The sequence below is a fragment of the Balaenoptera physalus genome, assembly GCF_965194825.1.
Source record: "Balaenoptera physalus genome assembly, chromosome: 20".
Classification (NCBI taxonomy): Eukaryota; Metazoa; Chordata; class Mammalia; order Artiodactyla; family Balaenopteridae; genus Balaenoptera; species Balaenoptera physalus.
In genome coordinates, this window is record NC_138901.1 from 14,827,815 (window position 1) to 14,849,208 (window position 21,394).

The window sequence follows — 21,394 nt, forward strand, 5'->3', positions numbered from 1 at the left end:
TACTCAGGTCCTGTAGAAAATGGCGTAGTACAGTTGGCCCTACTTCCTCATGTCCACTCATACAGCCCCACCCTGAGACCCCCAGAGTAATACCTGCCTCTGGCTGACAGGAGCCAGAACCCCCACCCCAGCCAGGCTGTACCTTCCTCCTCACTGCCCTGGGGTGGGAATAAGCTGGTGGAAGTCAGGGCCACTGCACTGTGTAGCCTCCGGGGTAGCCATTCACATTGTAGTCTAAGTAAATGATGCCCTCTGAAGTTGTACAATGATTGGAAACCTGGGTTCTAGTTCTGACTGTGCTGCTTGTCCTCAGGCAAGTCACTCCACCTCTCTGGGACTCAGTTTCCTCAGTCATAAAATGCTGAGCTGGCCTCAGAGTTAATCACACTCCTCCCTGTACCTTGTAGAGTCTTCTATTATCACACACATAACAGCCAACAAGTTTTGAGTGCCTACTGTGTGCTCTACTTGTACTGACCTTTTAATCCTCACAGCAACGTGAGGAGGTAGGTATTGGAATCATCGCCATTGTACAGATGAGGAAACTGAGGCACAGAGCAGTGATAGGACTTGCCTCAGGACACACGGCTAGTAAACTGGGGTTCAAAGCCAAGCAGCGTGGTTTCAAAAGCTGTGCACCCCAGTCTCTGCTTTGTGCATACCCACTGCATTGTATTTTTCTGATCAAATGTCTCTCTCTAGGCTGAGGGCAAACTGAGGCCACTTGCTTCTACACACAGTGGGAGGGGCTCAGTAAATGTCTGTCCACTGGAAAATAAAGTTGATGGGGGTAGACCAGTAGCCTCTTAAGTCCCTTTCAGTGGGGCTAAGAGAAGAGAACCCGGTGGAGCAGGGAACCCCAAAGGAAGAAAAGGGAGTGAACAGTGGTAGGTGAGATGCCCCTTCTACAGCAACAGGGGACATGCATCTGGGTATCGGGAGCACAGGGTCTATTAAAAGTCCCATTTACCAGACAAGAGAAGAAGGCTCAAAAGATTCAGGCTCCCAATAAGTCCTGGAAGCTTGGAGACATGAGTCCTGTTTTTTGTTCCACATCCCCTGGCAGTGGAGGTGGAGGACAGAGTCATAGAAAGAGTCCCTGTCACCCAGTGGGCCTCCCCGAACCCTGCCTCTGCCTTGGTCAGCAGAGTCCTATCATGTGCGTAAGACTCAGTTTCCCTATCTGTAAAGTGGGCGTGACAGTAGCACTCCTCACCTTCACAAGCAGTTGTGAGGGTTCCGTTAGGTGACGTCCTCTTAACAGCCCACCATGAGTTGGGTCTGATCTGGAGACCTGAAGCTCCTCGTGCTGGCTGAAGGTGGCATCCTCAGGGGCCTAGAGGCTGAGCTCAGGCTCCCCCCACCCCCTGCTTCCCAGGTTCTGAACCTCTTCTTGGCCCTGCTGCTCAGCTCCTTCAGCGCCGACAGCCTGGCGGCCTCGGACGAGGATAGCGAGATGAACAATCTGCAGATCGCCATCGCGCGCATCAAGTGGGGCGTCGGCTTCGCCAAAGCCTTCCTCATGGGGCTGCTGCATGGCAAGATCCTGAGCCCCAAGGTTATCATGCTCAGCCTCGGGGAGATTGGGGAGGCTGGCGAGGCCGGCGAGGCCGGCGAGGCTGGGGAAAGTGTCTCCGAAGACGAGAAGAAGGAGCTACCGCCCGAGGAGGATGAAAACAAGGACCTCAAAAAGGACAGTCATATCCTGAACCACATGGGCCTGGCTGATGGCCCTCCCCGCAGCATTGAGCTGGACCACCTCAACTTCATCAACAACCCCTACCTGACCATCCACGTGCCCATCGCCTCCGAGGAGTCTGACCTGGAGATGCCCACAGAGGAGGAAACAGACACCTTCTCGGAGCCTGAGGATGGCAAGGTGAGCCTGTCGCAGAGCCTGGATCAAGGGGTCGGGAGTCAGACAGACATGACTCTACATTTTTGTGTGACCTTGAACATGGCACAAATCCTCTCCAAGCCTCAGTTTCTCCATCTATAAAATGGGGGTAATGGTACCCACCCTGTGGTATTACTGTGAGCATTAGATGAGATGCTGTGTGCAAAGCACAGTCAGCTCTCTGTGAACGGTGACTGTTATTACTATTAATACAATTATTTTGGCATGCCCTGCCTGTCCTAATACTCTAGGCCTCTCCCTTCACCCCTGCCCCACAACTCCACCTGGGTCCCCTCTCCCCAGCAGGTGGCGCTCTGAGACAGCATGTTCTCACCTGAGGCACCCTAGCTCCAGGGCTGGAATCTGAGAGGCCTCTCTTAACCCCGCTCTGGGTTTGAAGCTCCTGCCAAGTCCTTGCCATTATTATCTGTTTCTGTTTAGACCCCACCTGGAGGGCTGGTCCCAACCTCCGAGTGTGGGCCAAAGTGCCAGGTCTGGGCTGGGGACTCTGAGGAGAGGGGTCAGGGGCCCAGTAGGGTTGAGTTCAAGGGGAACAGAGAGCTGGGAGCTGGAGCCGCTACCCACCCTCTCCTCCATGCAGGGGGCCTGCTGCTGGGTTGAGGTTCCCCTCCCCTGCGAGGGTGGGGGAGGCCCTGGTGGTCGCCCCCAGAAGCTCAGGCTGAGCCCCCTTGCCCACCCTCCAGCTCCGGCAGGGTAAGGACTAGCACATAAGCTAGGGTGGGGCCCCCTGTCCGTCCCCACCCTATCGGCGAGGGCCCCGCTGGCACCAGAACCTGAATAAACTTTGCCCTGAAAGCTCTTGACTCCTTGTTCCCCCCAAATACGTGGCACACTGACTTACCAGGGAGCCGAGCGCCTGCCAAGCTATAAATACCCAGGGAAATGTGGCACTAACTTCGGTATGAGGAGTGTGGGTGGAGGAGGGCTGGACAGCAGCCGGGGCCAAGGCTCTGGGGACTCTCACGGGGAAACAAGTACGGCTCCCGGGGGGCTGTGGGAGTTGGGGTGCATGGGCAGGGCAAGTGGCTCAATGGGTGCCGTGCCCAACCTAACGCCCGGTGCCTCGGTTTCCCTTTCTGTCGACTGGGCACAAGGCCCTCCCTGGTTTTCTGGCCACTGTTCTGACAGCCACCCCCTGCCCCTCCAGGCTACCTTCTCCATCTTCCTCTCCAGGGGCCTCACCGCCAGCCGTGAAGGGGGCCCCATGAGGAGTGGAGGCTGGGGGCAGGAGGCCAGCCTAGATGCAGCACCGGGAGGAGGTGGGAGAGGCCTGGCCAGGCTGGAGCACCAGCCGCCCCACCCGACCCACTCCAGTTAGGTTCCCTTGGCCCCAGGCTGGAGCTTTGGCTGCAGAAAAGTTTCCATCCTTTCTGGATTCCTCAGCCAAACGGCCCCCGAGCATAGGAAGGCTCGGACTTTGCTCCATCCTGACCCCCTTCCTTCCCCAGGCCTCATCCCTGTCCCACTCCAAGGGCAGGACCAAGGCCTGTGGCTCTTCTGCATAGGCCCCAGTGCTGGCTGCATAATCCAGGGCTGAATGAATGAATGAATGAGTCGGCTCCACCCTCTCTTTCCCTTCTCCCTTCTGGTCTCCCATCTTGACCTCCCCCCGCCCCACCTTGTGGGAGGGCCCGGGGTCACGTGACCCTGTGGCCTCTGCAGAAGCCGCTGCAGCCCCTCGACGGGAACTCCTCCGTCTGCAGCACTGCCGACTACAAGCCCCCCGAGGAGGACGCCGACGACCAGGCCGAGGAGAGCCCTGAGGGGGAGCAGCCTGAGGAGTGCTTCACCGAGGGTGAGGCCCAGCCCGCGTGTGTGACCCCACCTCGCCTGGTGCTTCCCCGAGCCCGGCAGACCCCGTAAGGGGCCCGAGGCCGGCAACAGCCCCAGCCCCAGCCCGTTGCCCCCTCGGGGACATCTCGGGGACACACGCATCACCAAAAGCAGGCAGGGCCTTCTTCCTCTGATGCTCTCCTGCCCTGCCCTGCGGCACCCGGAGAATAGAATGCCGGGAAGGGGTGTCAGAGCTGCGGATGCCCCCAGCCCCTGAGCCCCTGATCCCTGCAGCGTGGGCGGCGGGTGACAGAAGCATCAGCCCGGGGGCTGCCGCGCAGAATCCCCGCAGAGCCCTGAGTGTGGCCGGCACTGCACGAGGCAGGCGCTCAGCAGCGGCCGCTCTAAGACTGTCCTCTTCCTCGGCTTCGTCTGCCAGAGAGGGGCCTGCCTTGCCCTTCAGGAACATTTTTTTTTTTTTTATAAGTTATATATTTTTTTAATTTTTATTTATTTATTTATTTTTGGCTGTGTTGGGTCTTCGTTTCTGTGCGAGGGCTTTCTCCAGTTGCGGCAAGCGGGGGCCACTCTTCATCGCGGTGCGCGGGCCTCTCACTATCGCGGCCTCTCTTGTTGCGGAGCACAGGCTCCAGACGCACAGGCTCAGTAGTTGTGGCTCACGGGCCCAGTTGCTCCGCGGCATGTGGGATCCTCCCAGACCAGGGCTCAAACCCGTGTCCCCTGCATTGGCAGGCAGATTCTCAACCACTGCGCCACCAGGGAAGCCCCAGGAACATTTTTGCCCGGAGGGCCTGGGCTGTGGCAGAGTGAAGGCTGCCTGGGCGAGGTGGGGGAGGATGGGGACAGCCGACGGCTCTAGAACCTGTGCCGGCTGCCTGCACCCCTGTGCTCTGGAAGGCCTCTGCATGCGGTTGTGTGTGGGGGCAGGGAGGATCCCGGGAAGGTGGCGGGACTGTGCCTCCTAAGGTGGCCCCCAGGCCCGTGACCGGTGCCCCTGCCGCCCTCCCTCCCCAGCCTGTGTGCAGCGCTTTCCCTGCCTCTACGTGGACGTCTCCCGGGGCCGAGGGAAGACGTGGTGGACCCTCCGCAGGGCCTGCTTCAAGATCGTTGAGCACAACTGGTTTGAGACCTTCATTGTCTTCATGATCCTACTCAGCAGTGGAGCCTTGGTAGGCGCTGCCCTGGGGACCGGGCACTGGGCAGAGGCAGGGGCCAGGCCTGGGCAGCCCCGAGCCCAGAGAATCCTAAAGAACTTACCACTGCTTCCAGGATGTGTTGTAGACTGTGTTAATTTTCTTAAAGAGACAGATGGGCTCTGAATCCGTATGCATCCTTAGCTGACAGGTCCCAACAGGGGATCAGGTGGGGAAGGCCCTGGGAATTGGGGGTTGGGAGGGCAGGATGTGTCAAGGTGAACCCCCCGACAGACCAGTGAGGGTTACTATTATGAGGCCTGGCAAAGGGGAGCTGAGGAGCTTCTCCCCACCGGGAACTCACTGGCTCACCCACATGCTGGGCATGGGGAGTCTGCCCCCGCCTGGCCCCAGGTGCCAGACCCCTGGGAACCAGCAGCTTCAGGCAGGCAGGGGCGTGGCTGCCGCCCCGGCCTCCTCCGGGCCCTGACCACCCCGCCCTGCTGGTGCCCCCAGGCCTTCGAGGACATCCACATCGAGCAGCGGCGAGTCATCCGGACCATCCTGGAATACGCCGACAGGGTCTTCACCTACATCTTCATCATGGAGATGCTGCTCAAGTGGGTGGCCTATGGCTTCAAGGTGTACTTTACCAGCGCCTGGTGCTGGCTCGACTTCCTCATCGTGGATGTGAGTCTGCCCCACCCCCGGCCCCGCCGCCAGATCCCAGGAGGTCCTTGCGGCTGAGGCCCTGCACTCCCTGACCACCCTCCCCTCCCATTACAGGTCTCCATCATCAGCCTGGTGGCCAACTGGCTGGGCTACTCGGAGCTGGGACCCATCAAATCCCTGCGGACGCTCAGGGCTCTGCGTCCCCTGAGGGCACTGTCTAGATTCCAGGGCATGAGGGTGGGTGCCGAGGGGGACCCTGAGTAGGGCTAGGGACTCGGGGAGCAGCCACAGCTTGGAAAGGGGCTGGGGGTGTCTGTACTCCGGCCACCACCAGGGGTCCAGGTTTGGAGGTCCCCAGGCATCCTCCCACACCAGCCCAAGTGCCCATTCCCGCCCTCAGCCCCCTCCTTCGCTCGTCTCTTCCGCCACTGGGGGCAGCAGAGGCTGCAGCCGCTCCCAGGAGGGGCCTGAGGGCACCGAGGCAGGAGGAGAGGAAGGAAGGCAGGTCTGTGGGTTTATAGGTGTCCCTCCCCAGCCTCAGACTGGGGCCCCCCAGGACTCCAAGCCTACCCACCCTTCCCTCAGGCCCTTGAGGGCGGAAGTGACAGGTAAATACAGGGTTCGGGCAAGACCAATGGGACTTCCCCAGGCAAGGGGGCGGGGGTGGGGGGGTTGTCTGTTAGGACCCACGCTGGAGGGACGAACTGCCATGAAGCAGCAGGTTGCAGGTCAGCAGTGCACTCAGCCTGGGGGCTCCCTCCTGGTCATGCAAGAGGCCAGCCAGCACTGGGCCCTCCCACCCCTGGAGCCGGGACCCCTCCCCACCAGGGGGAAGTGACCTGGCAGCTGGTTGGTGCCCCAGCCAGGAGCGGAGCTCCCCTGGGCATCACTGGGCTTGTGCCACCCGCTTTGTCTGGAGGTCATGGAACGGCTTCTCCTTGAAAACAGATAATTCTCAGATTCAGTTCAGCCTGAAATAATGAGGTTGGCCTGGGTGGCCACCGCTGGCAGGGCACAGAGTCCAGTCCCAAGGGTCCTGCTGCTTCAAAGACTCGGCTTCTTTTCTGGGTCTGTGCCTCTAATCCTGCGAGCAGATGAGCAGGGGAACAGGTCACGGGGACTGAGTTTCCTATGGGGGCTAAGGAAAGAGTGTTTGTCTCCTGCCCGGTGACCCGTGGCCGGGCTGCTTCCAGAGAAGCCCAGCCTGCACTCTGGGCTGATGGCTGCAGCCAAGCGGAGAGCCCTCTTCAGCCACCAGGCCGGCAACCCACTACCCCTACTCCTTGCTTACCATCCCCCCACCCCCAAGTAAAGCTCAGCAGACTTCTCCCCCAGGCCTGGCTCAGATGGGCCCTCCTCCAGGAAGCCTTCCCTGAGCAACAAGGCCCAACCCTGCCTGGCCCCCTGGTTACTGTGGGTGGGAACCCTGTCCCAGAGGAGACTGGGTGTCCCCACCTGCCTGGGAGAGGATCTGGAAGTGACCCCCTCCCTGACCCCCAGGTGGTGGTGAATGCCCTCCTGGGAGCCATCCCCTCCATCATGAATGTGCTGCTCGTCTGCCTCATCTTCTGGCTCATCTTCAGCATCATGGGCGTCAACCTGTTTGCCGGCAAGTTCTACTACTGCGTGAACACCACCACCTCCGAGAGGTTCGACATCTCCGAGGTCAACAACAAGTCCGAGTGCGAGAGCCTGATGCACACGGGCCAGGTCCGCTGGCTCAACGTCAAGGTCAACTACGACAACGTGGGTCTGGGCTACCTCTCCCTCCTGCAGGTGGTGAGTGTGACCCGCTGCCCCTGCCCAAGGCTGGGATGGAGGTGCCCCCGCATTCTCATTGTACCTGAGCGCCCTGCCGCTCCTTGTTAGGGGGCCGCCCACCCTGCTTCCAGGGCTGTGGGACCCAGAGGTAGTGTCTATACCTCTCCGGTCTATTTGATGCCTCCCCAGGGGAGCTCAGGGCAGGCAGCCGCTGGGGAGGACCAGGCGGGGGCAGGGAGGGAAACTCAAGGATGATGGAAGCGGGGGGCGGCCCCCTCCCCTCACATCCAACCACACTCTCTCAGGCCACCTTCAAGGGCTGGATGAACATCATGTATGCAGCCGTGGACTCCCGGGAGGTGAGTGGGGGTCCCCGAGATGTGGCTGGTGAGTGAGCCAGGGGAGAGGACTCAGATCCATCCCCACCCCATGCTGCCTCCTCAGGAGCCCCCGAGACCCCACAGCCTGGGGGTGGATGGGCCCACAGTGAGATGGAGAGCAGGGAGCAGGCAGCGTGTACCCCCAGCCCACCCCATCCCATCCTGTGGCCCCTGCAGAAGGAGGAACAGCCCCAGTACGAGGTGAACATCTACATGTACCTCTATTTCGTCATCTTCATCATCTTCGGCTCCTTCTTCACCCTCAACCTCTTCATTGGCGTCATCATCGACAACTTCAACCAGCAGAAGAAGAAGATAAGTATCCAGCCCGACCTTCCCCGGGCCCTCCCCTCCCCAGTCTCCCTCCTCCCTCCCTTCATCCACTCCTTCCTTCATACATTCACAAACACTGCCTCTGCACCTGCTGTGCTCTCGCTGGCTGGCGGCATGATTCAGCAAGGCTGGGTTCACATCCCACCAGACGACCTTGGACAAGTGAGATGTGGCCACCTCGAACCTTGGTTTCCTTATGTACAGAATAAGGTTCGTGCCGCCTGCCATGCCGGCTCATTCTGAGGACCGAACGAGACATTGATGGAAGGTGGCCCAAAGCGGGCAGTGAGGCTGCGCTGGCCCCTTGCCTCTGTCGGTCACCCAGTCCCCTCCCCTCCCTTCTCTGGACCCCTGAGTCCCCCTTCCCCTGCCTCCCTCGACCTCCATCTCTGGCCGCTCCAGGCAGGTCCCACCGGCCCCCCTGCTGGGGTGTGGGTGGCTTTAAGGGTGGTGCCTGAGAAGGTGAGAAGGGGGACACCCCCCACCGCAACCTTACGGGCCCCATCCCACTATACTTTGGAGGGAAAGACCTCTTCATGACGGAGGAACAGAAGAAATACTATAACGCCATGAAGAAGCTTGGCTCCAAGAAGCCTCAGAAGCCAATTCCCCGGCCCCAGGTACCAGCCTTCCGGGCCCCTCCCCCTGCAGCCTGTATGAGGCTCCTGCCTAAGGGGGCCACGGGGGCAGGGGGCAAAATGCAGCCTGTGCTCTGCCCACCAGGCTGTGTCCGTGGCGTGAGGCTGGGTCCACCTGCCGAGAGGGGCGCCTCTCTGTAACCATACAGACACTTTACACACAAGCAGCAGCTGCCTGATAAACTCCGGTCATTGGTTTACCCTTTGCCTGGCCCTGCGTGGCTCCCCAGTGTCCAGTCAGCTCTTCAGCTGGTGGCCTCTGGGGCAAGGGCCCCTGGAACGGGGAGGAAGAGGATGTCCAGACAGCCCCCCAGTGAGCAATGACTTCAGGAGAAGGATGAGGGGTTGCTGGGGGACCTTGACGGGAGGAAGGGTCCCAGAGTGAGGAAGGATGCCCACGGACCCCACAGATTGGTCTGTTCTCATGGGTCTCGCCGCCCCTGCCCTGGCCGACTCCACCACAAGACCTGACACCTCCTCTCTCTCTCTCTCTCTCTCTCCCTCCCTGTCATGCTGTCGTGTCTTCTGCCGTGTCACCTGCATCTTCTGCCGGTCCGCGTCCTGCCCTGACCACTGCCCCCCACACCCCTCCGCGTGCATCCCCGCACTCCCATCCCTGCTACAGAACAAGATCCAGGGCATGGTGTACGACTTGGTGACGAAGCAGGCGTTTGACATCACGATCATGATGCTCATCTGCCTCAACATGGTCACCATGATGGTGGAGACGGACGACCAGAGCCAGCTCAAGGTGGACATCCTCTACAACGTCAACATGATCTTCATCATCATCTTCACGGGCGAGTGCATGCTCAAGATGTTGGCTCTGCGCCAGTACTACTTCACCATCGGCTGGAACATCTTCGACTTCGTGGTTGTCATCCTCTCCATTGTGGGTGAGCAGGGCCAGGCTGGGCTGAGTTCATTCAGGAAGGCCCGGTACTCCCATCCTCGTGTCCACACACACACCTGCTCATGCACCTGCCATGCTCACACTCACACTCACACATACACACATGCGTGTGCACCTGGTGTCTACACTTAATGCGCGAAAGCACGTACGGTGGGCTCCCAGGCAACCTGTCACCTTCACACGCGTGACTACGCCTGAGAAACATTTACTTGTCCAGTGGATGCACACTCAGGTGCCCATGTGCTTCGGGAAAAACATAAGAAGATGGTTCCAGTATCCTTACACACAGGAGAGCTGTGTGTAATTGTGATAGTAACTAGCTATCATTTATCAGTCATATACTATTTGCCTGACACTGTGCTATGCACTTCACAGGCATTAGCTCACTGATTGTTCCTAACAAACCTCCTGAGGCTGGTACTGTTGTCACCTCCATTTTACAGACGAGGAAACTGAGTCACAAACCGATTAGGTGACACGCCTGAAGTCGCACACCCAGAGCTGTCCTCCCCTGCCCTCTCATCCATGGCATCTGCAAACAGCCTTAGCGATAGGCCTACCACCATTCGCTTTGACACATCCCACCTCCATGCAGCCGTGTCAGGGCAAAGACGGAGCCCAGGCGCCAAGACCCCTGGGAGAGCCTAATGGGTCAGGCCATTCGGGCTGTGCTCTGAGCGGTGAGCTTCTCCTGCTCCTTCCTGGGGAAGAGCCCAGCGGGCTGGGCCCCCTTGAGCCGCGCGTGCCCCCTGCTCCCCGACCCAGCCGCCCACCCTGAGGGCAGCAGTCCTCACCACTTCCTCCCTGCAGGCCTCGCACTCTCTGACCTGATTCAGAAATACTTCGTGTCACCCACGCTGTTCCGTGTCATCCGCCTGGCGCGGATCGGGCGCGTCCTACGGCTGATCCGAGGGGCCAAGGGCATCAGGACGCTGCTGTTTGCTCTCATGATGTCACTGCCCGCCCTCTTCAACATCGGCCTCCTCCTCTTCTTGGTCATGTTCATTTACTCCATCTTCGGCATGTCCAACTTCGCTTACGTCAAGAAGGAGTCGGGCATCGACGACATGTTTAACTTTGAGACCTTCGGCAACAGCATCATCTGCCTCTTTGAGATCACCACGTCGGCCGGCTGGGACGGGCTCCTCAACCCCATCCTCAACAGCGGGCCCCCCGACTGTGACCCCACGCTGGAGAACCCGGGCACCAGCGTCAGGGGTGACTGCGGCAACCCCTCCATCGGCATCTGCTTCTTCTGCAGCTACATCATCATCTCCTTCCTCATCGTGGTCAACATGTACATCGCCATCATCCTGGAGAACTTCAACGTGGCCACGGAGGAGAGCAGTGAGCCTCTCGGGGAGGATGACTTCGAGATGTTCTACGAGTCGTGGGAGAAGTTTGACCCCGACGCCACGCAGTTCATCGACTACAGCCGCCTCTCCGACTTCGTGGACATCCTGCAGGAGCCGCTGAGGATCGCCAAGCCCAACAAGATCAAGCTCATAACAATGGACCTGCCCATGGTGCCAGGGGACAAGATCCACTGCCTGGACATCCTCTTTGCCCTGACCAAAGAGGTCCTGGGAGACTCTGGGGAGATGGACTCCCTCAAGGAGACCATGGAGGAGAAGTTCATGGCTGCCAACCCATCCAAGGTCTCCTACGAGCCCATCACAACCACCCTCAAGAGGAAGCACGAGGAAGTGTGCGCCATCAAGATCCAGAGGGCCTACCGCCGGCACCTGCTGCAGCGCTCCGTGAAGCAGGCTTCCTACATGTACCGCCACAGTCAGGACAGCAGCGGGGACGCAGCCCCTGAGAAGGAGGGGCTGATTGCTGACACCATGAGCAAGATGTATGACCCTGAGAACGGGAACAGTGGTGTGCAGAGCAAGGGGGAGGGGAGGGGCTCAACCTGGGACCCCAGACCTGCCATGGGGCTCCTGTCCGTCAGACCCGCAGACACAGCCCTCCCTCCCGCCCCACCCCCAGGGCAGACGGTGCGCCCAGGGGTCAAAGAGTCTCTTGTCTAGCAGGCGGCAGCGAGGTGGCACAGCCCCAAAGCTCACCCGTGGTGCCTGCCACTGAGGGAGCTAGGGCTTTGCGTCTGGGACTGATCCAGCTCCCTGTCGGGGACAGGATTGGGCCGTGCTGGGTTGTCACCCAGGCCGTGGAAAACGGGAATTGTACCTGAAGTCTCCACTCTGAGCCCGAGGCTGCTGCCTCCATGATTTTACCTTCAAGTTGCTCTCACCTCCTCGGGGGCCCTGCTGCCCTCCTCATGGCCCCGGGGGAGGTGGGAACATCAGAAGCTCTGCTCCCCACTTGGGGAGGAGCCGGCCTGTGATGGAAGGATTGGCTGCCCTCCTGCCACCAGAGTCTTAAGGGCCACTGACCTCTCCCCAGGAAGTAGCTCAGGCCCCCCCAGCTCCCTCCAGGACAAGGAAGTCTTAACTTCAGTGAGAGCAGACACCTGAGCCCAGGGCCTGCCAGCCCTCCCCTGACTCTGGGTGCAGCATCACCCTGCCAGCTTAGGAATTCTCTGGAAAAGGGAAGCATCACTGGTCCAGAAATGGCTCCACAAACCTGATGGGCCACTGGATCCTGACTTATTGGGCTGGTGTGACCCCTGACACCCTTTCCGGATTTGTCCATTGCCCAGGCCCCTGGCTCCCTGGCTGGCCCCTGGGAGAAGAGCAGAAGGGAGGATTCCACTTGGGAATCGTCTTTTTCTAGAAAGCACGGATGGGTAGCACAGGTTGGATCCCACCAGCATATCGCTGCACTGGGGGCTTTCTTGGCCGGAGCACCCAGATCTCGGGTGGTGTCGGGGACCCTGGTGCTCAGGAAGAAGATTCCCCTCCCTCCCTCCTTCCCTCCCTCCTGCATCAGCACCATTGGGGCTCCTGGCAGCCTCACCAACCCCAGAGGTCTCCTCCTCATCCTCCACCACACCCATCTCTTCCTCCCTCCTCGTCCTTTTCCCCTCCTCAAAGTGATCCTAAGAATGTTCTAGCTGAGCCCATGTTCGAGGTTTCCACACTGGGGCAGGCACTGCTCACCTGGCTCAGACCCAACCTTCCAACTTCCTGCCGCCTGGTCTGCTGGCACCGCTGACTTGGGCATGGCGGTGCCGGTCCTCCGCCGGCTCCCGAGAACAGACAGAGGCTGAGCTCGGAGGAGAGGGTGAGACGCCGGCTTAGGGGTCACTGGATTTACTCATCTGTGTGTGTGTGCCTGTGTGCCAGCGTTATCCCTATGTGTATAGCTCTGTTTGTGTGTGTGTGTGTGTGTGTGAACCACCGTGTCTGTCAGAGCCTGCATATGCATGTGTGTATGGGTATATTTGTGTACATGTGTGTCAGTGTGCCCCGCAGTGTCTGGCTGGGGGGTGTGTGTGTGTGTGTGTGTCTTCTCTGTAGGCCTGTCTGTGTGAGTGTCCCTGTGCTGTGTGTATGTGAGTGTGAACACAGGTGGTAAGGTTTGCACATCGAGTCCCCCGTTGCCCTTAGTTCCTCTTCTTTTTCTTCTTGTTTCTCGTGAACAGTTTGATTAAAACTCAGGAAGCAGCAAAACCTCCAAAACAACCTGTGTGTGTGTGTGTGTGTGTGTGTGTGTGTGTGTGTGTGTGTGTGTGTGTTTGCGTGTGTGCTCGCCCAGAGGCCGGAGCCTTCCTTTCTGTCTGCCGCGCTCGCCGGCCTCCTCACCACCCTGCCTGGGCATCCCTCTCTCTCACCCCCGTGAGTCCCCTCTTCTGCCTTCCTCCACTTCTCTTCCTCACACCCACTGCCCAGCCCTGCTTCCCGGCCCCGGCTGGGTCCTCTCTGGAATGAGGCCCCCGCTCCTTCCATCTCTTCCTGCAGCAGTTCTGGCTCTTTCTTCAGAAGTTCATCCTGTAGGGGTCAGCCTCCTCTCTGACCAGCACTCCGCCCACAGCCTTTCCCTCCTTGTTGGGGCTCTGACTAGTGAGGCCCCAAGAGCCTCAGCCCCTGCTGGACTGGCCTCTCCACCGGACCGTGTGCAGATCGCAGAGCCAGCGCGGCTGAGCGGGGTCCAGGCCTCCCCTGCCCGCAGCCTCCTCCCCTGCAGACCCACACCCATTGCACCTTGTCCGGGTGGGAACAGGCCCAAGCCAGGCCAGTAGACAGGCTCCTTTGTACAGTTCTTATAATAAACCTCCCCAGTGCCTCTGACATGTGGGCTTTCTCCTTCTGTGCTTCTGCGTGCGGACATCGACGGGAGCTGAGGGCAGCAAGAAGGGCTGGTGGGGATTGAGCCAAGTGGGGAAGACTTGGGGAGCTGCCAGGGATTGCGGAAGGCAGGATAAGGAGGGCCCCAGCTCGCTCCTCTGGCTCCGTCTGGCCGTCTCCTGCCCCCTCCAGAAGGAGACTGGGACTCCAGCCTCACAGCTGGAGTCCAAGAGGCCAGATGAGGTCAAGAGTCGCGCCCCGCTCCCTTCACGCCCCTAACAGGCAGCACCACACTGCGTCTCCCTGCCCACGACAGCACCCAGGAAAGGGGTGTTGGGACCCGTGTCCCCAGCCCCTCCTCTCCAGAACCCCCCTAACTTCTCTGCCCCTCAGAGGCCCTAAGGTGCCTATGGGTACATGGTGTGGCCTCTCCCTCTCCCCAGAGGTACAGTTCCCCCAGGATACTGCCTCTGACCCCTGACCCCAGGAAACCCAGGGTCCCATGGACCTATGACAAAGAGTAATGTTATGTAGTGAGCTCAGGACACAATCCCAGTGGGTGAAATATAATTTTAGATTTAATTTTGTTTTCTGACAGCCAAGACTGTATTCCTCCAAACTACTGAGTATTAGTCCCTTTCAGGATTTCTATATCCCCTTTTCCTGGGTCCTGAGGTTACATGGCACCCTTGGGGGCTGGGGAGGGGAACCCCCAGGCCACCCCGACATCCCTCAGCCATGTCCTTGAGCCCCTTCCCACAGTGTGGTTTTTGCCTGCAGGAGAGGGGTCTGACATCCCCACAGGGCTCCCTGAGCCCCCCACCGGGGTGCTGACCTCCCTCCCAGAGGTGGAGGAGGCGCTCCTTCTCACATGAAAGTTCTCCAAACCTTGCCCGGGTCCCTCTCTGGCCCCAAGGACAGGAGAGCTTGGGGGTGCCCTGACCCACCCTTCCCCTGAGCCTTGAGTGGTCAAAGAAAAAAGGCAAAATCCTGGGTGAAGAACATAGATAACCGAAGTTCCTATTTCAGAATCAAGACCCTCCCCCAGTTATCAGTCCTACGCACCACCTGCCTGAGGGTGAACCTGAGTCCCTTCAAGGCTCACAACCGCCCTACGAAGAAGATATTATTACAATTATTTCTGTTTTACCCAAATGAGGAAACTTGGTCTCTGAGAGGTTAAGAACGGGTGTTGCTTAACAGGGGTGCAGTTGACATGTGAGACAAGGAAATTCTGCTTTGTGAGAGGCTGCCCCTCCCACTGCAGGGTCTTCACTGCCCCCTGGCCCACGAATGCCAGAGGTGTCCGTTGGTCATTTGACCTTGGCACTGGCCCTGGAGCATTTCCCAATGCTCTCTGCGTGAGGCAGGACCACCCTTCGTTGAGAAGCCCCAGGTGACTTGAGGCGGCTTTCTGGTTTCCTGCAGGGTCAGGATTCACACCCGAATCCTTCTGAGCCTGCAGGTCTCCCCTGGTAACAACAAACCAAGTAGAGTCAGTAGGCGAGGGCTGGGGGGAGGGGCAGAGGTCAGAGCCCTTCTTTCCAAACTGAGGTTCTGCCCTCTCCCACCACCCTCCCAGGGTTACTGGGGGTCCCTGCCCTCTTGTTCCCCAAACCCCCAAGCTCCGTGTCCCTTCTCCCTACACCCCCATCTCTTATTTTGATGCTGCCTCCCTGGAAAGGTGGGGTGAGGGCTGCCTGATGTCGGGTGCACAGCCCAGGGCAGCCGGGGGCAGAGGCAGGAGTGGCCTCCTGTTCCAGGAAGGAAAAGGCGTCACAAGCCCCGGACATTGCTCAGTACTGTTGTCACTGGGGAGGGAACAGCATGGCCCCAACTGTGACAAATAACCCTGCAGACGGCGGGGCCCCCATTGCCCCCACCCCCTCCTGGCATGAATGGGAATGAAGTCCAAAGGACACATCTGCATCCCTGCCCACGGGAGACGCAGATGTATGTGTGTTTGGAGGACACCTACGGCGCCCCCAACCTCCGTGCCCCCTAGAGTCACCCTGGGCCCCAGGACCAGCCCCTGAGCAGCCCCACACCACACAGCCCGGCAGCACACCCGTGTGAGCAGCTACATGCACACACACACACACGTGTGTATCCCAAGCCTTCTCCGTCTTCCTCCCAACTTTGGGGGACGCTAGCCCCAAAGCTAACCAAGGCTTCCATCACCAGGAGGTACTCTGCTAAAGGAAGAGACCCCTGGATTTTCCCCCATTCCTCTGGGGGAGTCTCCAACCTCCCCCACCAGGGGCCCATGGTCCCCAAGCTGACCTCAGGTGATGTTTATATTCCTGGGCTGTTTGTTCTGTGAACTGAACATCTGACACCTTTTCAGAGAAATGTGTTTTTTTTTTCATTTGGAACATCTGGAAACAACAAGAACATCTGGGACTGCCAGGAACGAGCTGTTCCTTGGATGGAACCTTAACCCCTCCTGTCCCCGCTTTCCACAGCTCCAGTCCTGGCCCATACTCCTTGGTGGTGGGGGGGGGGACCCCACCATCCCAGGCGAGACTTATGCTCAGGACTGAGGGGGCAGCACCCAGACCTCTGCCTTCCTCACCACCAACCCTGGCCTAGGAGGCGGGTCCCTGTCTCCCTGAACCCAAACAGACCTGCCAGCAGCACAGGCTGTTTGAAAACTGGCGGATGGTAAGGAGAATATGTAGGCAGAGGACACAAGATTTGCAACTTCCTTCCCCTCCTGGCGGTTGGAAGAAGAGAGAGAGTGAGGGGCCGAGAGAGTAAAGAAGCTTCCATAAAACATAAAACTCAGGAGTGGGCTCAGCTGTGGGGCTGAGGGATGCAAGCCTGCCATGTGCAGCTGTGCAGGTTGTGCACTGCACAAGGGCACCTCCCCCACCCCGAGCCCCCAGGGGATGAGGGTTGTGTCTGATCCAGGGGCAGGGACACAAAGTTGAGCTTAGACAAGCTCCTGGACTTATGGTTCCATCCACCACTCTGCTGACTGGTGAGATAAAGCCAGAGATCCTTTTTGTTTCAGAACCTGAAGACTCCCCCATACTAGCCTCCTGTCCTCTGCCCAAGACCCCTGGAGCTGTGGATAACACTTCAGTGCCCTGAGAGTCCCCTGATTGCTGAGTGGTGGGTTTTCTCTAAGCTGTCAACACCTAAGTCCACCTTCTTTGGCAGCTCCCAGCAAACTCTCCCACCAAGTGAGGGAGGGGCCCTCTCGCCAGGTCCTGGACCAAATCTCCCAAGCGGCTGCCACTCTTGGCCTGTTCTTGCTCAAGAACCGCTGTGGTTCCTTTCCTCCCCAGGGTCAAATCTCCATCAACCCCCAACATGGCCACCTGCACTCCAGCCAAGAGGCCGTGCTCTGGGCCCATAGCTGCCCGCCAGCACCCCTGCCCCATCCTTCCTGGGTGCCCCTCTTCCCACAGGGTGTACGCTGGTCCAGGGTGGAGAGGCCGCGCTCGCATTCATCCACAGGACCCATGTGTATTCAGCTAAGTGTGCGGTGGGAGGCTAGGGGGCCCCAGGGCACAGGGATGGGGTGGGGACTCAGAGGCCGCCGCCACCCGGGGCGTCCACCGCGGACCCCGCTGTAGTGCCCGATCTGGGGTGACGCTTGAGCCTTAGCAGCACAGCTGACAAAAGAGCCTGCCCTCCCCCAGGGTCCCCGGAGAGCCGGTGCCTCCCCTGGGTCCCAATTTGCATGGCAGGAAGGGGCCTGGTGGGGAAGAGGCGGGGAGGAGACAGGCTGCAGCCTGGGCAGTTACACGTTTTCCCCCCCAGGAGCCTCCGCTGTCGCGGGCTTGGGGCAGGAGACGGCGGGGTGAGCATGGCGGGGCCGGCGCTCTGTCCCGGGCTCAGCAACTGGTTGGTGCTTCTGCTGTTGCTCCTTTCAGGTACGGCCCGAGCCGAGAGGCCTGCTGGTTCCGCTCTCTCCACTGGTTCTGTCTCCTGCTCTCTCCTCCTCCTGCTTCTGTCTCTCACACTTTTCTGCCTCCTGTCTCCCTCTGACAGCCCTGGGGACCGGGTCTATGGGTATCGGCCATGCTGATGGCTCAGGGCTCCGCGGCCCCAGCCCCTCTCCCGCCCGGAGGGTGTCAGGCTGAGCTGGGCCTGAGGGGTTGGTGGCTCTGACCGCAGAAGAGCTGGGCCCAGGAGAGAGAACGAAGAGTGTGGTTCACCCCCAGGCCGTGGAGGGCACTGCGTGGGGGGGGGGGGCAGGGGAGAGCTGCCCCCAAGCAGACCTGGGACAGGCATGTTCCAGAAGTGGTGCCCTGGTCTGGAAGGCGGTGGAGCCCTCCGGCTGTAACTTCCCTCCCGTCTCATCCAGGCACGGCTCAAGGTCAAGGGCAGAAGAGGGGCTGGGAGTCGGATCTTCTGGTGACCCCACCCCACTCTAGTCTCTCCGGAGCAGGGCTGGGGGAGAGCTGAGGGGTCTTGATGCTGATGTTCTGGGCGGGGAGGAAGTGGGTCTGGGAATGCAGGGGTGGGGCAGCCAAGTCCGAGTGACCGGCCCCGCCCACTCCCTCCCACCCAGCAGGTGAGCCGGTGGTGGTGGCCAAAACAGAGGAGCTCTACCGGGATCCCAAAGGTCAGCAACTTCCCCCGTCCCTTCTGGGGACAAGTATGTCTGTGTCCAAAGTCGGTCACTGTCCTGTGGGCTGTCCCATGGTCACCCTTGTGCCCTTGTGCCCCCTGGGTCTCCCCACCCAGGACTCCCATCCCCAGGCCTCCTTAGGGTCTGTCTCCCTCTGTAAGACCTGGCTCTGAAGTCCCTCCAATCCCCACTCCTCCAGCCGTCATCGTCATTAAACATAAGTGCTCCAGTCCCAGCGATCCGGGGCAGCGCCAAAGCCAGGGTTGGAGTGGGGGCCAGAGGGAACCCCACTGAGGACTCAGGCCCGGTCTCCCTGGCTGGGGAGTTGGGCTTAGCCCCGGCAGGAGACCATAACCTCAGGGGCCCCGACAGGTCGCAGGGGTTCCTAGGGGACCACTGACTGGGAACCAGGCAGGAGGGAGGCTTCTTGGAGCAGGTGGGCGGGGACATCATGGCAAACTGAGAAAGAAGCCTTAGGAATAAAAAGAGGAGCAGCTCCACACAGAAGTGGGGAGGGAGGTGACGGCCAGGGGATGGACGTGGGAGGCCTTGACTGCCAGGCTAAGGATTTGTGGGGAGCCCTTGAGGATTTCGGGCTGGTGTGGGTAGCCCAGGGCAGGGAGAGGTGAGAGCACCAGGCCAGGCCGGAGGCTGTGCTATGGGCCTTCTGGCCTCACGGGGTGAGGCCGGCATCGGGCTGCTGTAATGGGCATGGAAAGGAATCAGAAGGTTCCAGGCCCTTCTAAAGGAAAATCAGGCGGGAAGGGTGGGCCATCAGGAAGGGGCGGGGTCCGGCAGCTCGGCCTGTAGCTTCTCACGTGGCTCTGGCTCTCCCACACCTCTGCCTCATGTCTGCCCCGCACCCCGAGAAGCAAGGACAGACAAGGGGGCGGAGCCAGGGGTCAGTGCTGCCCAGGACGGGGGCCCACGGCTGAGGGCCTGAGTTCGGGCTGACGGTCAAGAAGACAAGGGGCAGGATTTTAATCCCAGCCTTGGCGCCTGCAGGAAGCATTTGTTCCCGGATCTGGCAGCACCCACGTTTCGTGGCCAAGAAACGGGGCTCCACGGTGGAAATCAAGTGCCACCTGGAGGCCCTGGGCAACGTGAGCTGGCTCCGGAAGCAGGAGACGGACTTGGAGGCCAAGATATTTCTCCCCGAAAAGGGCCGCATCCTCCAGACCCAGAACACCTCCGAGGCCACGCTCATCATCCAAGACATCCAGTTTCAGGACAACGGCATCTATTTCTGCGAGCATGAGTGCTTCCAGCGGCCCCCGAGGACAGAGCGCAGCTGTGGCACTGAGCTTCGGGTCATGGGTGCGTGCGGGGCCCGCCCCCCAGCCAGGGAGGAGAGCGGGCGTGCTCGTGGAGCCGTCCTCACCCACCCCACCCCAGCCCGGACCAGTAGGGGGGCCACAGTGTGGCGGTGACTGTGGCCCTCGAGCACCTGGGAGAGCCGCTGAGAAGCAGGTCCTGAGGGGCGCAGGCCCAAAGGGGGGGCCCCAGCCTCACCGCCCCCGCCCCACCTCCCCCCAGGGTTCAGCACCTTGGCGCAGCTGAAGCGGCGGAACACGCTGAAAGACGGCATCATCATGATCCAGACCCTCCTCATCATCCTCTTCATCATCGTGCCCATCTTCCTGCTGCTGGACAAGGTGACCCTGGGGGCCGGGGAAGCAGCCACGGGGCAGGCCGGACACGGGCAGGGTCTCCACTTCCCCAGCCCCAGAGCCTGCCCATCGATTTACCGATTCAGTCACTCCTTTATTCATCAGCTGTTCTCGCAGAGTGCGCCTCTCCCCCCGACCCCTGACCCCTGGCCCCTGACCCTTCACCCCGGGCCAATCTCCCCGGCCCTCCGCAGCCTGGGCCGGCAGTGGATGGGGGTGGGGGAAGCTAACACTCTGCTCTCCGTCCCTCACCCGCCAGGATGACAGCAAGGCCGGGATGGAGGAAGATCACACCTATGAGGTAAGGAGCGGGGTGGACCCCGCAGCTCCCGGGGCCGTGGGGGGCAGGGGGCGCGGTCAGAGGCACCATCTGTGTGCGGTCAGCGCGTGGCCAAGGCCTGAGCTCCGCTCCGTGTCTCCAGGGCCTGGACATTGACCAGACAGCCACTTACGAGGACATAGTGACGCTGCGGACAGGAGAGGTGAAGTGGTCGGTGGGCGAACACCCAGGCCAGGAGTGAGAGGCCGGCCCTCCCCACGCCCCTGGGCATAGCCCGCTGGGCCCTCACTGACTGCTTCAGAGCCGCCCGGCTCCCAGCCCATCGCCTTTACCCTGGACCCCCTGTCCGCCTCCAAAGCTGGCCCACCAGGTCCGCCTGCCCCTCCAGCCCTTGGTCCCCATCTCTTGCCAAAGGGACTGGAGCGGAAGGGCCACAGGGCAGTGATTTGGAGCAGGGAGTTCTCTGGGGCTAGACTGGACCCAGCCTTCTGGGGGTGCTATGCGGGGATCCATCCCCTATTCAGGACAGGGAAGGCAGAGACTTGTCTGGAACCTGCAAACGGACTCAGAACAGCCCGGCTTCCTGTAGAGCCCGGGAAGGGCCCTGGCCCACCCCCATGTGGCTGCAGATGGGCCACCGAGAGCTTCATCCCTCTCCCATCCTCTCCTGCTCTCTCCCGCCCTCCCCCACCCCAGGGGGCTGCTGGCCTTGAGCCCTTTCTCCCACGGAATAAACAATGTGTCTTGAGAAATGACACACAGGCTTGTGACATCTATGGTTATGGGGTGGATGAGAGTTCCTGTTTGGGCACATCCGTGGACCCGTGGGGTATGAGGAGGGACGGCTGCCATGGGGCGTGAGGAGGGATGGCTGCCATGGGGCTCAGAGCCCTCTCCGGGGCTCACTCACTGCTTCTCTCTGAAGGCCCAGTTGGGACCTGTGGTCATGTCTCCCGTTCTTCCCCTGCTCTCTGACCCTAGTGAGGCCCCGAGCAGTGGAGAAGGGCTGAATGGACTGACCCTTCTTCTCGGCGGGGATACCCTCACCCTGCATTCCCTTCAGCCGACAAGCAGCACTTGAGTCCCGCTCTGTAGGGCAGAGGTCTTAGCCCTAGAAGAGTTTG

At 60.4% G+C, this 21,394-nt stretch overlaps 2 protein-coding genes across 6 annotated transcripts in view; both read left to right on the forward strand.

The window, feature by feature from the left end:
• The window catches only part of SCN4A (sodium voltage-gated channel alpha subunit 4), a 46,732-nt gene extending 32,994 nt beyond the window's left edge, over positions 1–13,738 (forward strand). For all 4 annotated transcript variants that reach the window (XM_082441989.1, XM_082441990.1, XM_082441992.1 and 1 more), the window contains exons 15-25: positions 1,379–1,879; positions 3,581–3,713; positions 4,727–4,881; positions 5,362–5,535; positions 5,632–5,754; positions 7,018–7,296; positions 7,584–7,637; positions 7,836–7,973; positions 8,507–8,611; positions 9,255–9,525; positions 10,353–13,738. In XM_082441989.1, coding sequence (XP_082298115.1) covers positions 1,379–1,879; positions 3,581–3,713; positions 4,727–4,881; positions 5,362–5,535; positions 5,632–5,754; positions 7,018–7,296; positions 7,584–7,637; positions 7,836–7,973; positions 8,507–8,611; positions 9,255–9,525; positions 10,353–11,578 — 3,159 coding nt within the window. In that variant the 3' untranslated portion in view covers positions 11,579–13,738. The remainder of the gene's footprint in view (positions 1–1,378; positions 1,880–3,580; positions 3,714–4,726; positions 4,882–5,361; positions 5,536–5,631; positions 5,755–7,017; positions 7,297–7,583; positions 7,638–7,835; positions 7,974–8,506; positions 8,612–9,254; positions 9,526–10,352) is intronic.
• Positions 13,739–13,802: 64 nt separating this feature from the next.
• CD79B (CD79b molecule) lies at positions 13,803–21,286 on the forward strand. Of its 2 annotated transcripts, none has more exons than XM_082442181.1 (6): positions 13,803–17,619; positions 18,261–18,314; positions 19,326–19,637; positions 19,857–19,975; positions 20,250–20,291; positions 20,413–21,286. In XM_082442181.1, the coding sequence occupies exons 1-6, from the start codon at positions 17,427–17,429 to the stop codon at positions 20,509–20,511; spliced, it is 819 nt and encodes a 272-aa protein (XP_082298307.1). In that variant the 5' UTR covers positions 13,803–17,426; the 3' UTR covers positions 20,512–21,286. The 2 variants fall into 2 exon arrangements, with proteins under 2 accessions (XP_082298307.1, XP_082298308.1); XM_082442182.1 differs by having other exon boundaries at positions 18,264–18,314.
• The last annotated feature ends 108 nt before the right edge of the window (positions 21,287–21,394 follow it).

What these genes read in the sequence shown, in the direction of transcription:
- CD79B (XM_082442181.1), top strand. Translation starts at nt 17,427, where the DNA reads ATGGCAGGAAGGGGCCTGGTGGGGAAGAGGCGGGGAGGAGACAGGCTG. An exon ending in TCTGCTGTTGCTCCTTTCAG is followed by an intron (nt 17,620 to 18,260) that starts GTACGGCCCGAG and finishes CCTCCCACCCAG; the next exon opens with CAGGTGAGCCGGTGGTGGTG. An exon ending in AGGAAGATCACACCTATGAG is followed by an intron (nt 20,292 to 20,412) that starts GTAAGGAGCGGG and finishes CCGTGTCTCCAG; the next exon opens with GGCCTGGACATTGACCAGAC.